The following is a 17,689-nucleotide window of genomic DNA, read 5'->3' on the forward strand; positions in this document are numbered from 1 at the left end:
CCAAGTCCAGACCAACTGCGGATCACTTTGTAGCTCCTACCAGGTAGTCCCCGACCAGTCACAGGAAGTGGCTGACGTGGGCCTGCACCAGAACCCCTCCAAAGAGGCCCCGGAATCAACATACTTGGAGGTGGGCCTCAGACCACAGAAGAACACTGCCCAATTAGCCCCATAAGTGGCACACAAAAAGGGTAGTTTCAATAGACACCAGAGCTCCCTGGGGCAAATCCCATTCAGTGGGATAAGCCCCCTGCACAGCAGCCCATAAGCTGTGGATGTGGCCAAACCCCACAGCCAATTAGTCTGAGGGTCAATCCCACCCATTGACATGCCAATAGCAATCAATACTCAACTATAACAGGAGAGCACACACAATCCACACAAGGACACTCCTGGAGCACCCAGAGCAAGTGACCAAGGAGAATGTACCACTGGGCCCAACAGGGCACCTATTACATAAGGCCACCAAGTGAAGAATGGTAGCAGATCTACCTAATACATAGAAATAAACACAGAAGCAGCCAAAATGAGGAAACAAACATGTTTCAAATGAAAAAAAAAACAGGAGAACACTCCAGAAAAATAACTAAATGAAATGGAGGCAAGCAATCTACCAGATACAGAGTTGAAATTACTGATTGTACATATGCTCAAGGAACTTAATGAGAATTTCAACAGAGAGATAGCAAGCCTTAAAAAAGGACAAAGAAAACATAAGAAAGAACCAGTAAGAAATAAATACAATAACTGAAATGAAGAATGCACTAGAATGAGTCACCAGCAAACTAGATGAAGCAGAGGATCAAATCAGTGATTTGGAAGACACGGTAGCAGAAAACACCCAATAGGAACAGCAAAAAGAAAAAGAATATAAAAAAGTGACGATAGTTTAAGAGAACTCTGGGACAACATCAGGCAGGCATAACAACATTCACGTCACAGGGATACCAGAAGGAAAAGAGAGAAAGCAAGGGATTAAGACCTTATTTGAAGAAATAATGACTGAAAACTTTCCTAAACTGGCAAAGGAAATAGACATACAAGCAGAAAAAATTCAGAGAGTCCCAAAACAAGATGAATCCAAACAGGCCCACCCCAAGACACATTATAATTAAAATGGCAAAGGTTAAAGACAAATTGAGAATCCTAAAAGCAGCAAGAGAAAGGCAATTATTTATAATACTTATAAGGGAGCTCCCATAAGATTGTCACCTGATTTCTCAACAGGAACTTTGCAGGCCAGAAGGGATTGACACAAAATATTCAATGTGATGAAAAGCTAGGACCTACAACCCAGATTACTCTTCCCAGCAAGTCTATCATTTAGAATCTAAGGACAGATAAAGAGCTTCCCAGACAAGAAAAAACTAAAGGACTTCTTCACCAGGAAACCAGTATTATAAGGAATCTTAGAGGGACTTCTTTAAGATGGAAAAAAAATATCAAAAATATTAAAAACAGGAGTGACGTCATAGGAATGGCGGCAGCGGGGCGCACTTTTTGAGTTCTACGTCAGACCTTATCAGAAATAGGAAGCTTATAACCCATCAAAGGACTCTCTGCTCATCACGCAGAACAGCAAAGAGACTCGTGCAGGGATTACTTGCAGGTGGGGAAAATTGGGCAAGCAGGGGAAGAAGGAAGGGAGCGGAGTGGAGACGCACCGCACCTGCGGCGGTGGGGATGTGGGGTGGAATCGCAGTCCACACCTGTGCTGTGGGGACTCGGAGGCTGTAGAAATTCGACCCACACCCTCGGGTTGTGGAAATCTGCCCCGCACCTGTGCCTGTGAAAATCCAGCCCATACCCACGGCTACAGATACGCAGGAGATCCCAGGACGGAGGAGAGCACGGAAGCCAGGAGGTGGGCGCTTTGCCCTGCGTCCCACAGCGGACCTCTCCCACCGCGGGGGCAGCATATCCAGCATTTGAGGCAATAACTTCAGCTGATACCTCCAGTTAAGCCTTAGGCCGGACAAAGGACACAAACTCCATACCTGGGCCCCTCCCCCCACTCTTCCAATCCTACCCCCACCCTTCCAGAGACTTGAACTGGCTCCTGATCTGAAGAGCAGTGTCAGATTACAGAGGAGCCTTGGCGCTCGGGCTCTGGGAAGACTGGCGGCGGCTCTGGCCCAGGGAGGAGGCTGAGAGGAGTGTGGTTTTTGCTGGCCTAGGAGAGAGGGGACTCCTCATTCCCCAGCCACCACCTTTTCTGGCCTGCGGGAAGGGTGTGACAGCTGGGCTGGGAAAGAGAGGACCCCTCCTTCTATCCCCAGCCCCCACCCTTTCTGGCCTGCCTAGGGCGGGGCAATTACATCGGCGGAGGCACGCCTAAGGATCAGCAGTAAGCTGCAGACGCAGCTCCCAGCTTTCAGCAGCTGAGAAATCTCCCGCCCACCACACACACACACAGGGAAGAGGTGCCCTAAGACTCAGGAGAACTAGACACAGGGCTGGTGGTGCTACTCTCAGTGTGCATGTGTGCAGGCAAGGGCAGAAACTGCACTGGCTTTGTAAAAACTACCGTCCAGACCCCTCAGCCCCACGCATCTAAAGCTGCAGTCCCAACGTCACTCTGGGCACCAGGTGACCGGCTCTACCTGCACAATACGCAGGGGACTCTGTGCTACAGCAGAGAACAACCTGGAGATTACTTGATGGGCTTAAGCCACGATTGGCGCTGCTTTTTGTTCTATTTTGATTTGTCTTTATATCTTTGACATCTTTGCCTGTGTTGAGTGGGGGTTGTCGATTGTCTTTTACATGTGAATGTACTTGATTTTGTCTTTATTGTTGTTGTTGTGCTTAGTGATTTGCTTTGTTCTGTAATTGCCCTACCAGAGCCCAGCTTAAGAAGCACAAGATTCAACATACCCAGAGGCCAACTCCAGACCAAACCAGAGTACTACCGGGTTTGACCTACAAGTGACACACCCAGAGGGGATTCTTTACAGGCACAAGAACCCATAGAGGCCAAACCACATCTAAGCGGTCAACCCTCACGCAGCAGAACACCCTGCGGTGGGCAGAGCCAAGTCTCACAACTAGTCAGCCTAGGAGTTAACCCTACCTACTCACAAGTGAAAAGCAATTAAAGATCTTCTTTAACAGGACAATATACACAACACAAGAGTCACTTTTGGAGCACACGCAGGGGAGAAGAACGAAGTAGTGCAAGTGAAATATAAAGGACACATTCTACATACTAACCCAGCAAGAACTAAGAACTCCAGGGCATCTACCTAATACATCGAAGCAAACACAGAGAGTCAGCCAGAATGAGGAAACAAAGAAACATATCCCAAATAAAAGAACAGAAGAAACCTTCAGAAATGGAACCAAATGAAGCAGAGGTAACCAAACTATCAGAGACAGAGTTCAGAATACTGATGATAAGAATGTTTAAGGAGCTTAGAGAAGACATCAAGAAGGATGTAGAAATCATAATGAACAACCAGTTAGAACTAAAGAACACAATTACCGAAATAAAGAACTCACTTGAAGGAATTAACAGCAGGTTAGATGAAGCAGAGGATCGAATCAGCGACTTAGAAGACAAGTTAGCAGAGATCACCCAAACAGAACAACTGAAAGAAAAAAGAATAAAAAACAATGAAGATGGTTTAAGAGACCTCTGGGACAACATCAAGTGCAACAACATGTGCATCATAGGAATACCAGAAGGTGAAGAGAAGAAACAAGGGATTGAGAACATATTTGAAGTAATAATGTCTGAAAATTTCCCTAACCTGATGAAGGAAACCAACATACAAGCCCAGGAAGTGCAGAGAGTTCCAACCAGGATAAACCCAAACAGGTCCACCCCAAGACACATTATAGTTAAAATGGCAAAGGTTAAAGACAAAGAGAGAATCCTAAAAGCAGCCAGAGAAAGACAGAGGGTTACATACAAGGGAACTCCTATAACACTACCAAATGACTTTTCTGCAGAAACATTGAAGGCCAGGAGGGAGTGGCAGAAGATACTTAAAGTGATGGAAAACAAAGGCCTACAACCTAGGTTGCTTTATCCAGCAAGGCTATCATTTAAAGTTGACGGAGAGATAAAGAGCTTTCCAGAAAAGAATAAGCTAAAGGAATTCATTACCACCAGGCCAGCATTGCAAGAAATACTAAAAGGACTTCTGTAAATAGAAGAAAGATGAAAACAATCTAACCACAAATTTAAAAATGGCAATAACTATGTACCTATCAATAATCACTTTAAATGTAAACGGTTTAAATGCTCCAATCAAGAGACATAGGGTGGCTGAGTGGATAAGAAAGCAAGACCCTTGTATATGCTGTATACAAGAGACTCACCTCAGATCAAAAGACACACACAGGCTGAAAGTGAAGGGATGGAGTAAGGTATTTCATGCAAATGGAAATCAGAAAAAAGCTGGAGTTGCAATACTTATTTCTGACAAAATAGACTTTAAAATGAAGAAAATATTAAAAGACAAAGATGGGCACCATATAATAATAAAGCGATCAATTCGACAAGAGGACATAACCCTAGTAAACATTTATGCACCCAACATAGGAGCACCTAAATATATAAAACAGATATTGGCTGACATAAAGACAGAGATCAACAGTAACACTATCATAGTAGGGGACTTCAACACACCTCTGACTACAAGGGACAGGTCTTCCAGACAGAAAATCAATACGGAAACAACAGCCTTAAATGATACATTGGACCACTTGGATTTAATCGATATTTTCAGAACATTCCACCCCAATGCTGCAGAATACACGTTCTACTCAAGCGCACATGGAACATTCTCCAAGATAGACCATATCTTAGGACACAAAGCAAGTCCTGATAAATTTAAGAAAATTGAAATCATACCAATTGTCTTCTCTGACCACAGTGCTATGAAATTAGAAATGAACTACAGGAAAAAAACTGGAAGACACACAAATTCATGGAGGCTGAATAATATGTTACTAAATAATGAATGGGTCAAGCAGGAGATCAAGGAAGAAATCAAAAGATATCTCGAGACAAACGAAAATGAAAATACAACGACCCAAAATCTATGGGATGCTGCGAAAGCAGTCCTAAGAGGGAAGTTCACAGCACTGCAGGCCTACCTAAAGTAACAAGAAACATCACTAATCAACAGTTTATCTTCACACTTAAGGGATCTGGAAAAAGAACAACAAAATAAGCCCAAAGGGAGTACAAGTAAGGAGATAATGAAGATCAGAGCGGAAATAAATGAAATAGAAACCAGAAAAACAATACAAAAGATCAATGAATCCAAGAGTTGGTTCTTAGAGAAGATAAACAAAATTGACAAACCTTTAGCCAAACTCATTTAAAAAAAAAGAGAGAGAGGACCCAAATTAATAAAATCAGTAATGAAAGAGGAGAAGTGACAACAGACTCCGCAGAGATACAAAAAAATTTAAGAAATTATTATGAGCAACTGTATGCCAACAAATTTGACAACCTGGAAGAAATGGACAACTTCCTAGAGGTGTACAACCTTCCAAGGCTAACTCAAGAAGAAACAGAAAACCTGAATAGACTGATTACCACCAGGGAAATTGAATCAGTAATCAACAATCTCCCAACAAACAAAAGCCCTGGACCAGATGGCTTTACAGGTGAATTTTACAAAACGTTCAAAAAATAATTATCACCTATTCTCCTCAAACTCTTCCAAAAAATCCAGAGGGAGGGAAGACTCCCAAAAACTTTTTATGAAGCCACTATCACCCTGATCCCAAAATCAGACAAAAACACCACAAAAAAAGAAAACTACAGGCCAATATCGCTAATGAACATAGATGCAAAAATCCTCAACAAAATATTAGCGAACAGAATTCAGCAATACATTAAAAAGATCATACACCATGATCAAGTGGGATTCATCCCTGGTATGCAAGGGTGGTTCAACATCTGCAAATCAATTAATGTGATACACCACATTAACAAAATGAAAAATAAAAATCACATGATCTATCAATAGACGCAGAAAAAGCATTTGATAAAATCCAGCAGCCATTCATGATAAAAACCTTTAAGAAAGTGGGAATAGAGGGATCATATCTCAACATAATAAAGGCCATATATGATAAACCCACAGCTAACATCATATTCAATGGGGAAAAGCTAAAACCATTCCCCTTAAGATCAGGAACAAGGCAAGGTTGCCCACTTTCTCCACTTCTATTCAACATAGTGCTGGAAGTTCTAGCCACAGCAATCAGACAAGAAAAAGAAATAAAAGGTATCCAAATCGGTAAGGAGGAAGTAAAACTCTCATTATATGCAGATGATATGATACTATATTTAGAGAACCCTAAAGACTCCACCAAGAAACTATTAGAGCTGATAGATGAATTTAGTAAAGTAGCAGGATACAAAATTAATATTCAGAAATCAGTTGCATTTGTATATACCAATAATAAAACATCAGAAGGAGAAATTAAAAAAGCAATTCCATTTACAATTGCTCCAAACACTATAAAATACCTGGGAATAAATTTAACCAAAGAAGTAAAAGATCTGTACTCAGAAAATTATAAGACACTGAAGAAAGAAATGAAAGAAGATACAAATAGATGGAAACACATACCATGTTCATGGATAGGAAGAATTAATATAGTTAAAATGTCCATACTGCCTAAGGCAATATACATATTCAACGCAATTCCTATCAAACTACCAAAGACATTTTTCACAGAAATAGAACATATAATCCTAAAATTTATATGGGACAACAAAAGACCCTGGATATCCTCAGCAATCTTAAGAAATAAGAACAAAGTGGGAGGTATAACAATACCTGACATCAAATTATACTACAAGGCTATAGTAATCAAAACAGCATGGTACTGGTATAAAAACAGACCCATAGATCAATGGAACAGAATAGAGAGTCCAGAAATAAATCCATGCCTATATGGCCATTTAATCTATGACAATGGAAGCAAGAATGTACGGTGGGGTAAAGACAGTCTATTCAATAAATGGTGCTGGGAAACCTGGACAGACACATGCAAAAAGATGAAGCTGGATCACCTCCTTACACCATATACAAAAATAAATTCAAAATGGCTTAAAGATTTAAATGTAAGATCTGAAACCATAAAATTCCTAGAAGAAAATATAGGAAGAAACTTCACAGACATTACCCAGAGTAAGATTTTTACTGATATATCCCCTCGCGCGAGGGAAGTAAGAGAAAAAATAAACATGTGGGATTACATCAAACTAAAAAGCTTTTTCACAGCAAAGGAAACCATCAATAAAACAAAAAGGGATCCTACTGAATGGGAAAAGATATTTGCCAATGATATATCTGATAAGGGGTTAATATCACAAATTTATAAAAAACTCACTCAACTCAACTCCAAAAAGCAAACAACCCAATTAAAAAATGGGCAGATGACATGAAGAGACATTTTTCTAAAAAGGACGTACAGATGGCAAACAGACATATGAAGAAATGCTCAACCTCACTAACCATCAGAGAAATGCAAATAAAAACCACAATGAGATACCACCTCTCCCCAGTCAAGATGGCTATCATCAATAAATCAACAAACAACAAGTGCTGGCGTGGATGTGGAGAAAAGGGAACGCTGGTGCACTGTTGGTGGGAATGCAGATTGGTGCAGCCACTATGGAAAACAGTATGGAGGTATCTCAAAAATCTGAAAATGGAACTACCTTATGATCCAGCAATCCCACTCCTAGGTATCTATCTGGAGAAATCCAAAACTCCAATTCAAAAATCTTTATGCCCTCCTATGTTTATTGCAACACTATACACAATAGCCAAGACATGGAAACAACTGAAATGCCCATCGGTAGATGACTGGATTAAGAAACTGTGGTACATTTATACCGTGGAGTATTATGCAGCCATAAAGAAGAAAGAAATCTTACCATTTGCAACAACATGGATGGACCTAGAGAACATTATGTTAAGTGAAATAAGTCAGACAGAGAAAGACAAATACCATATGATCTCACTTATATGCGGAATCTAAAGAAAAGAATAAGTGAATGAACTAATCAGAGACAGTTTTGGAAACATGGAGGAAAAACTGAGGGTTGCTAGAGGGGCGGGGGGGTGGGGATAAGGGGAAGGTGAGAGGTTTAGAAAATAGTCGGTAACCACAAGATGGCCACAGGGTTTTGAAAATTAATTTGGGGAACGTACAGAGGGATACTGGATGGGGGGAGGGGGGTTCAGACAGTGTGAGGGATATAAATGATAAACGTCTAAGTTTTGCTTTGTCTTGTGCACCTGAAACTAATTAAAAAAATATATATATATATATATATATATATATATATATATATATATATATATATATATAAAACAAAATGGCCATAATTACATACCTATCAACAATTACTTTCAACGTAAATGGATTAAATGCTCCAATCAAAAGACATAGATAGGGTGGATGAATGGATAAGGAAACAAGACCCTTACATACACTGCTTACAAGAGACTCACTTCAGATTCAAAGACACACACAGACAGAAAGAAAAGAGATGAAAAAAGTTATTTCATGAAAACGGAAATGGAAAAAAAAATCAGTGGTAACAATGCTTACACAGACAAAATAGACTTTAAAACAAAGTCTATAACAAGAGACCCAGTAATTCCACTTCTGCGTATTTATCTGAAGAAACCCAAAATGCTACTTCGAGGGGATGTGTGCATCCATACGTTCATTGCAGGATTGTTTACAATGGCCCAGATGTGGAGGCAGCCTGGGTGTCCATCAAGAATAGATGAAGAGGAGGTGGGAGATACATACAATGGAATATTGCTTGGTCATGGAAGGGAATAGGTTCTTGCCATCTGCAGTGACATGGATGGACCTGGGGGATATTGTACTCAGTGGGGTGTCAGACAGTGAAAGACAGATGCAATGTGATTTCACTTATATGTGGAATCTAAAGAACAAAATGAACAAGACAGAAACAAGCTCATAAATACAGAAAACATTTTGATGGTTGCTAGATGGAAGGGGTTTGGGGGATTGGGTGAAAAAGGGGAAGAAATTAAGAAGTACAAATTTGTTGTTACACAGTAGTTGTGGGAATGTAAGGTATAGCACAATGATATAGCCAATAATATTGTAATAACTATGTATAGTGCCAGGTGGGTACTAGACTAGTCAGGGGAATCACTTCTTAAATTATATAAATGTCTAACCACTATGCTGTATACCTGAAATTGATGTAAAACAATAATTTAAAAAAAGAGAAAAGAAAAAAAAAGGGTGTGTTTTCCTCCCCTCTATATGACTTCCTTGGGCAAAAATTTTTTAAAGGCCATTTTTCTGTGATCCACTCCTTTCTTCACATTCTCTTATAGCACACCCTCCCCACCCACCTCTTATCCCCAGGCTAGGCCCTTTTTCATCTCATAGAATGACCTGTATCCTAAACCCTCACCCCACCCTAACCTATGCTTCCACTCTTTCATTGCTATAGATCTCAGCTGGATATAAGGTTAGACTAATTCATAATAATTCCCAAACACTATTTTAATTCCATCATATAATTTTGTATCTTTTACATGAACTTGTAATCCCAAATAGAATGTATTTTGTTTTATTCTGGTAATTACACTTAACATGAGATCTACTTGCTTGAAAGAGAGAGAGAGAGAGAGAGAGAGAGAGAGAGAGAGAGAGAGAGATCTACTTTCTTGACAAGTTTTTGTACAAAAAGTGTACAATCTTGTTTAACTGAAACTTTATGCCTGTTGATTGGTAACTTCCCATATCCCCTCCCCCCCAGCCTTTGAGACTATGAATTTGACCCAAATAGAATTTTAATAATGGAATTTCAGGTAGTAAAACAAAAAGAAGTAATTGCTTTGGCAACAAACAGACAAGACAAACATAAAGTTATAGATACAGACAATAGTATGGTGGTGACCGGAGGGAAAAGGAGGGTCAAGGAGGTCATATATATGGCGAAAAAAGGAGATTTGACTTTGGGTGGTCAACACAGAATGCAATATTCAGATGATTATAGAATTGTACACTTGAAACCTATATAATTTTATTAACCAATGTCACCCCAATAAATGCAATAATTTTTTTAAAAAAGAAAAGAAAATGTTTGAAGGTGAAAACACAGGGTGCAGTAAGGTGAGTATAGGACGCCCTGTTCACAAAAAAAAAAGGAGGGGGGGCTAAAATAAACAGTGTCATTTGCTCATGAAGGGTTGTACAAGAATAATGTAAAAAGTGCAGGGAACTAATTATGGCAGCCACGTGTAAAGGAAAGTGTGATGGGCTCAGAGCAAATATGGATCAGGAGTGGGAGGGAGACTTTCCAGGGGGCGACTTTTTATACTTTGTGATTATTGACTCATGTGCATATAGTACCTGTTCAAACAAAGTAATTAATTAATCTGTTAGAAAAAAAATAACAATAGATAGTTTGAAAAATAAGGATAACGGGGGAAGGAAGGGTAGATACAAATAATAAAATATTACAAAGCTATAATTACCATAAATTTAAAAGTAAATAATTAGCATGGTAAGATTATCAATAGCAATTGGCTAACAGATCCCTCTTAGGTACGCAAACCTCTTTATCAACCTGCCTTAAAAAATATGACTTCAACTGAAAAGACAAGTGGGTTTAAAGAAAAGGAGAAAAAAATATTAATAGGAAAATTCATTTTTTTTACCTTATACCACTTTACGGAATCCAAATCACAGCTCTTGGGGAAGTTCAGATGACATATAAGACTTTCATCTTTTCCAATGTGTAATATTTGTCTGTACTCATCTGATAAATTCATTTGACTGTTTCTGGAAGTATCACAACTGTGTTTTTCAAACACAGTTAGGTTTACTTGTATTTGGTGACACGTGTTTGTGTTACTGGAAGAAAATAACAGATTGAAACCTCATAAACTCAAACAATCACAAATCAAATGATTTTGCTTCTTTTCAAATATGTTCACATCATCTTGAAGGTACTGAGCATACCCTCTGCCTCAAACAAGATGATAAATCTCACAAATCTTTAACAGCAAAAGAAAAAAGTATTTATATAGGGGACACACTAGGTGACACCTTAACCAAGTGATCAAAATGAATGTCGCCAATGCGGGGCAAGCTGACACCACGTGCCTCTGAGTGCTGTCTGAAGAGGACACAAACCACTTGCGTAGTATTGCAGCCAAGGAGGCTCATGAAGAAATATCTGGCACACAAATTAATGGATACAAAATAATTGCCTATATGCCTTCAAAATGTCAATGTCACAGAAACCAGACTGAGAAGCTGTTCTGGATGAAAAGAAATTAAACATACATGACCACCAAAGGCAATGCATGATCTTGGATTGGATCCTCTACTGGAAAGAGAATGCTCTTATTGATAGGAAATATACATTGAAATACTAAAGGGTAAAGGGACATAATGCATACATCTCAAATGATTTGGAAAAAAAGATTGAGAAAAAAATATTGTGTGTAATATACATATATATGGAGAGAGAGAATAATAAGGTAAGTGTGGCAATATATTAAATAATGGGGAATCTAGATAAAGTGTAGGTGAGAGTTCTTTATACTATTCTTGCAAATTTTATGTGACTTTGAAATTATTTCAAAGTAAAAATATATTTTACTAAATATGTATTATATCTGTATGTTAAAAATTTGTGAAAATTCACGTTTATTTTCTTCCATGACAGATGACATCTATGTCACTTTCTATAAAGGATTGCCCCCCATTTCACAAGTCTCAGATTTAAATATTTTAAATGCAGCCTAGATGTCCAGATAAATTTGTGTCACATACAATCTCCGACTCTAATTTTAACTAATACTAAAAACAGGAGAGCAGACCTCCCTAAGATGTCAACAGCTTGATCTACATAGTGAGTGAAATGATGGAAAGGGGCTAGGTAAATGGGCTAAGGGCCACTTCTACATGTGTACCACTAAGTAATTTTGTCCCTTGGGTAGATCTGACATGGAAATGAGGATCTAGCATGAATCAGAGTGGGACACAGGTCATCCTGGGACGCAGATAGGGGCCAGCAAATACCAAGGGGAAAAAACCAAGAGAGGGAGAATGCAGCTTCATTTCAGGAGCACCTACTTCACATATGTTCTCAGCTAATTTTCACTTGAACCCTATCAAGCCGGCATGACTTCCATTTTACAGATAAGAAAACCAAGGCTCAGAGAGGTCAAATACTTTGTTAAGATCATGCATGTGAGTACAGGAGGGTAATAAAATTGAGGCCCTGGATCAAAATTTGGTCCACAAATCAATCCCTCTCTCTCTCTCTCTCTCTCTCTCTCTCTCTCTCTCTCTCTCTCTCTCTTTCTCTCTCCCCCACTCTCTTTCTCTCTCTCATTTCCAGGTTCCCTCCAAAAATTGGAAAATGGACTTGAGCTGAATAGACTGTCATCTTTGGTGGGGCACATGTTTTCCAGTTCACTACCATCCCCACCAGGCTCAATGTCTCCCACCACACCCGTGTCATTCACTCATTGATATTACTTTCTAGCACAGGGCTTAGCGTGGGGTCTGGAACATACTTGGTGCTTACTCACTGTTAAATTTCTATAACAGATGCCTTACAAAAAGGTGCTTCAAAGGAAGCTTAGTCCTATCTAGATGTACCTCCCCCGCTCCCCGTCACAAAAACTTTTGACAGTCCAAGAGAAAAAAGGCAACTATAATATTGGGATAAGCAGGTTTTGGAAGCTTGTTTGGCTTGTGGCATCATTTCAGTGGGAAAAGATTCATTTAATGTTTCAACAACTGATTTACAAATCTATTCTGTTTTAAAATATTTTTATTGGAAACCACATTACAACAATTATAAAACTATATTGTATTCTTTTCATTGAGTTTTCTGTTTATTAAGAGTTTGTTAAGAATTTTCTTAAAGGAATTATACACATATAGTTATAATGTATACATGAGAGAGAGAAAGAGAGTGTTAGTTCTATTTTAAATGAGGAACTTACTTTATAACACATTGATAGATTCCGGAGTCCTCCCATGTCAGGGGGAGAAACAAAATCCAGTTTTGGTCCTGGTGAATTCGAGACTGTATATATTTGGAGACTGGAATTTTGCTCGGATGTTTATACCATGTTACATATGCTTTCCCCGATGTTAGCGGAGGGTACGTGCAATTAAAAGCAAAAGGCTGGCTTACTAAAGGAGCTTCGTTTTGCACACTAACGTTCTGACATTCATCTAGGGACAGAAAGGGAAAAGACTAATCATGAAAGATGTCAAAAAATAATAATAATAAAAGTCTTAATAAATGTCTCCATTTTCTAGCCAATTTTATTTTAGTTTTCCCAGTGTAGGAGTTTCCTAAAAATAGTCTGTTGATTTGAAAGCAGATTGAAAGTCCTTTGAACGTGTCCATAAGGACAGTATTTACTCAGTTTCCTCCTCACAAATCATCTTCTCCATCTCGTATAATTCCTATTTCCCTTCCACTCTAAAAGCCTTCATTCTATCATCCTCTTCCGTCAGAGAAAACGTCCCTCTTCTGAGCCCTTCTTGCCCTGTTTTCTTTTTGTTCTGCCATCCAGTTGTCACTCTGTCTTGAATAAAAAGTGTAAGCATCTCATCTCCAAAAGGACTGTTAACAAATACGCTCTCTTTAAAGTTTGTGTCTACCAAATTGCTTAGTTTTTCTTAGAAGAAATTTGTTCTGTTGATGATGTCTTTGCTTTTACCCTGGGTCGTAAAATGACCCTTTGTCGTATAAAATAGACAGCATTTCATCCATCGGAGGGAGCATTTTTAACTCAAGTCCTGATCTGCAAATTTGCCTAATAAGCGCCCCCACCACCACCACCCCAAAGTCACCTCAAAGCTCAAAGGTGACATTTGGGGCTGAGCATCAGACTCTTGGAAGTGAAACTCCCTCCCGTTCAGCGGAATTCTGCCTGGTCCCGTGCGTGGGAAGGTGTAATCAGGAAGGCTTGGGTCCCACGCGATCCCCCGAGGTGCAGAGTGGCGGGGAGGTGCGAGGGTGAGGGCAGCTCTGAGACCCGAGGACAAACCGAACGTACCTGCTCTGATAAAAAGTGGAAGCGCGATGGACACGCCGCACAACAGCAAGGACACCATTCCGTATCCGGCTACAAGGAAGAGAGCCCAGGGTGGGAGGGGAAGGGGCGGAGTGGGCTCCTGCGACCTCTGAACGTCAAGAGATCTCAGGCCAGGCCACCGACCTTCCCTTCTTTGTGGGAAGCCCTCCACTCTTGGCCCCACATTTACCCGGACCTGCCCCCAAAGAACGCTCCCTCCCCTGCTCCCTTCGTACTCTAAGCGCCCGGCCTCCGGGATCCAGGATACAGAGGACTGTGGGGGGGCTGGGTGGCACGGTGGGGGAAGGCAGGGTTGGCTGCAGGGTGGCGTCTCCTCCAAGGTGCGCTGTTCCTCCTCTGGAAACGCGGTGGCATCCCCTTCTGCCATCTGGCAGCGAGGTAGTGTCAGAGTCCCACGCTCCGTGGGAGGCACGCCTCCCAGCCCGCCTCAGCCCGGGGCTCTGCGTCCCCACCGTGTGTCGCCCACTGTGCGTCCTGGTTCTCAGGATCCGCGGGGCCGGCGGTGTAAACAGACACCCCAAACACCAACTCAGTGGAGAGAAGCCCGCTGAGGTCTACCTGACAGACCCGCAGGAGAAGAGGGAGCAAGGCTGAGTGCCGCTGGATGGGCAGGTAGACGCGGGCTCCACACCTTCGCCCAGAGACGGCGTCTGCTCCCCAAGGTCGAATGCCCAGGAGTTCCGATCTCTGGCCTCCGGGTCGCGCACATTTTTGCCACCTCTCTCCCTGCACACCTACCGTGGCGCCCACTGCGCTGGGCTCGGCCGCGGACTCCCAGCCTAGTTTCTACCTGTGGCACAGGATGGGAGCGTGCAGCTCTGAAGAGTGGAGGACCTGACACCCAGGGACTGAATCCTGTCAGGCGGTTCCACAGCAGGCTGACCTTTGCCACTGTGGCCGGGGCAGTCCTACTTTCTCTAAGGGGGTGTGTAGGAAGGAACGTGGCATCATGGGAAGTGGGTTGGAAGGCTTGTGCCAAATTTTCTGGCAGCTAATAAATCTTTCTTCACCCCACAATGTTTGCTTAAATCCATTCTGAATTGTCCCTATAACTGAATTACTCATTCCTTTCCAAACCCCCTGTGAACAGTCATTACCGGCCCTGCACTGGTCTACACAAAGGTCCCTAAAGTGGGAGCTGTCCCAAATGGTTTGTAAGGAATAGTATTTCTTTGCAGGAGTCGTGCACCTGAACTTCTAGAAAGCAGACTTCCCACAGTGATGCTCAGATACCTGCAGCACGAAGACTGCTCCTGTCTGAAACTTCCAACAGGGGGACATCAACAGAGGACTGTCGCTGTGGCCATCAGGAAACACTCCAGAGATATTCCTCAGGGCACTGGGACTTAGAAGAAAATATAAAATGTAATCGCCAGTCAACAAGGTCCTAGCCAAGCTGTTCCTGGCGGTCTTTGGGATGTGAGACAGTGAGACAGAGGCAAACACAGGAGCAGGGAGAGAAATGAAAGCAATTGTCTTGACAGCAAAGCTTCCTGAGGTAGGCTGCAAGCCAGTGGTTTGCAAATGTCTACACATCAAAATTTTTAAGGATCCCAAGATGCTTTTGTTTATGTGAGTTTTGTCTCAATATTTTTACTATATGTAAAATTAAAATGGAGAACGTTTTAAACATTTGTTTTCTTATTTATTTTAAAGAACAACAATAAATTCATTATATGTGAATATAAATATCAAACATTTTATGAAAAAGAACTCTACTTTCCAAAACAAACAGATGTATTGAGAAAAGTGATATTGTTCTACAAACCACAACATACTCAATGTTTGGAAATCTCTTTAATGTCTAACTTAATAGAAGACAGCTGGATTCTCATATCCACTTCTACATCTAATCTTTTATGACGGAACATGTCCTATAGCCTCTGAGAAAGTCCGCTATATAATGAGGAGAGAATGAGACAAAAATAAAATAATAATGAAGTGTTAATATTATTATGAAAATAGTTTTAATTTCACAAATCTTTTTAAAGGATCTAGGGGATTCCCAAGGCTCTCAAACTTTGAGGACTCCTTTGTTAAACTATAAGTGGAGATCTTAATTACAAAAGATCTAAATTATAAGTGGAGATATTAGTTCCCCTAATATCAGCATTAAATGAGGTTTCTCGGTACATATATTTTGCAAGGTTTATGCCTCCCAAAACAAAACAAAATGACTCGCACTTGTAACTATTATTATAAGCAATGTTGACATTTGTTTCAATTTTTTGTTTTAAATTTTCAGTTTCTGCCTTATGGATAGACGAATGTATGTCCGAACTTGTTTTTCATGTTTGAGCACTAGCTTACATATGTACCAAGACTAATCAGTATAGTTGCCCCAAAGTTTATAAAGTTAAGACTGGCCATCCCAGACCCTCTTCAGCACCTCTTTCTTATTGGACATTTCTGGCATTTCATTTTGCTCTGCTACAGATCTGACACACTTCCAGGGATAGTTTCCATGCCAAATATGTTTCCTACTGCATGGAGAACGAACCACTGGCTTTGAAACCAGAACTGATTTGGGGATTGTAAACTTTGCAATCAAAAACAACAGAAAACCAAAACATTTACTTGCAGCTTCTCAATTACCTTGAAAAATGGGAGAAACTGGATAGTATTGTTTGCTAAGAAGACAGGGGGAGGAAGGAATTCAAACAGAATTTATTTATGGAGGTTCCAGGTGGAAAAGCTCAGGTTTGTTTTGTTATGACCATGAAAATGCTGCTTTATGCTGAAACTTCCTGAATTGAACCACTCTATTTTTTCTCTCTAATTTTCACTTTTTATATTTTCTTTTTAAATGTGTACCATGCAATATTTAAGAGCTAAATAATTCCAAACAAGGCATAAGTTATGTAAGCAAGACCCATCTCCAGAAATAACAATTACCAATTTTCCTATATACATCTATCCCACTAGACTCACTATTATAAGCTTAGTGCTTATCATTCTGGTGTGTGTGTGTATGTGTGTGTGTGTGTGTGTGTGTGTGTGTGTTCCTTAAGCAGTACAAAGTATTCTTATGTAGGAATTTTTGGTCTTTATATAAAAAGTACTATAATCTATACGTGTATAACTTGCTTTTTCTCACTCAGCATATTTGTAAGATTCAAATATTTTGAGTAGTTCTTCACTCAAGATCACTACTGCGTAGTATTCCATTGTATGAATATACCGCTATTTATATATCCGTCTTTTTAGACATTTGTTTCAAACTTGTATTATTTTGCTCATAAAAATAATGCTATGGTGCAGGTTTTTGTGATGCCCTCTTGTGTGGATTTTTTGAGAGGCTGTCTAGTGAGTGAAACAGCAGGATCATTGGGTAGGTGGATCTTTGTGTTAGAAAATCCCCAATTTTCTCCACATTCATGTCCTTTGGAGGGTAAGGGTTTCATGCTTCATGTTCTTGCCAATATTTGATAAAGACACACTTTTAAATTTTGCCAGTTTTGCCAGTCCAATGATTTTAAAGCTATATTGTGATTTTATTGTACATTTCCCTATTCACTAATAAGGTGGGACATCTTTGATTATGTTCATGGGCCATTCATGTGTCCTCTGTGTGAAAC

At 40.3% G+C, this 17,689-nt stretch overlaps 1 protein-coding gene across 1 annotated transcript in view; it reads right to left on the reverse strand.

Annotated features, from left to right (window-relative positions):
* IL36R (interleukin 36 receptor) overlaps nucleotides 1-14,959 on the reverse strand; it is a 49,394-nt gene extending 34,435 nt beyond the window's left edge. Inside the window, exons 1-4 of the mRNA XM_019753803.3 lie at nucleotides 14,850-14,959; nucleotides 14,073-14,141; nucleotides 13,005-13,239; nucleotides 10,698-10,893 (exon numbers count right to left, since the gene is read on the reverse strand). Coding sequence (XP_019609362.3) covers nucleotides 10,698-10,893; nucleotides 13,005-13,239; nucleotides 14,073-14,130 — 489 coding nt within the window. The 5' untranslated portion in view covers nucleotides 14,131-14,141; nucleotides 14,850-14,959. The remainder of the gene's footprint in view (nucleotides 1-10,697; nucleotides 10,894-13,004; nucleotides 13,240-14,072; nucleotides 14,142-14,849) is intronic.
* Between the last annotated feature and the right edge of the window lie 2,730 nt (nucleotides 14,960-17,689).

This window comes from Rhinolophus sinicus, chromosome 2, assembly GCF_057876585.1.
Source record: "Rhinolophus sinicus isolate RSI-liver-muscle chromosome 2, RSI-T2T, whole genome shotgun sequence".
NCBI classification, from domain to species: Eukaryota; Metazoa; Chordata; class Mammalia; order Chiroptera; family Rhinolophidae; genus Rhinolophus; species Rhinolophus sinicus.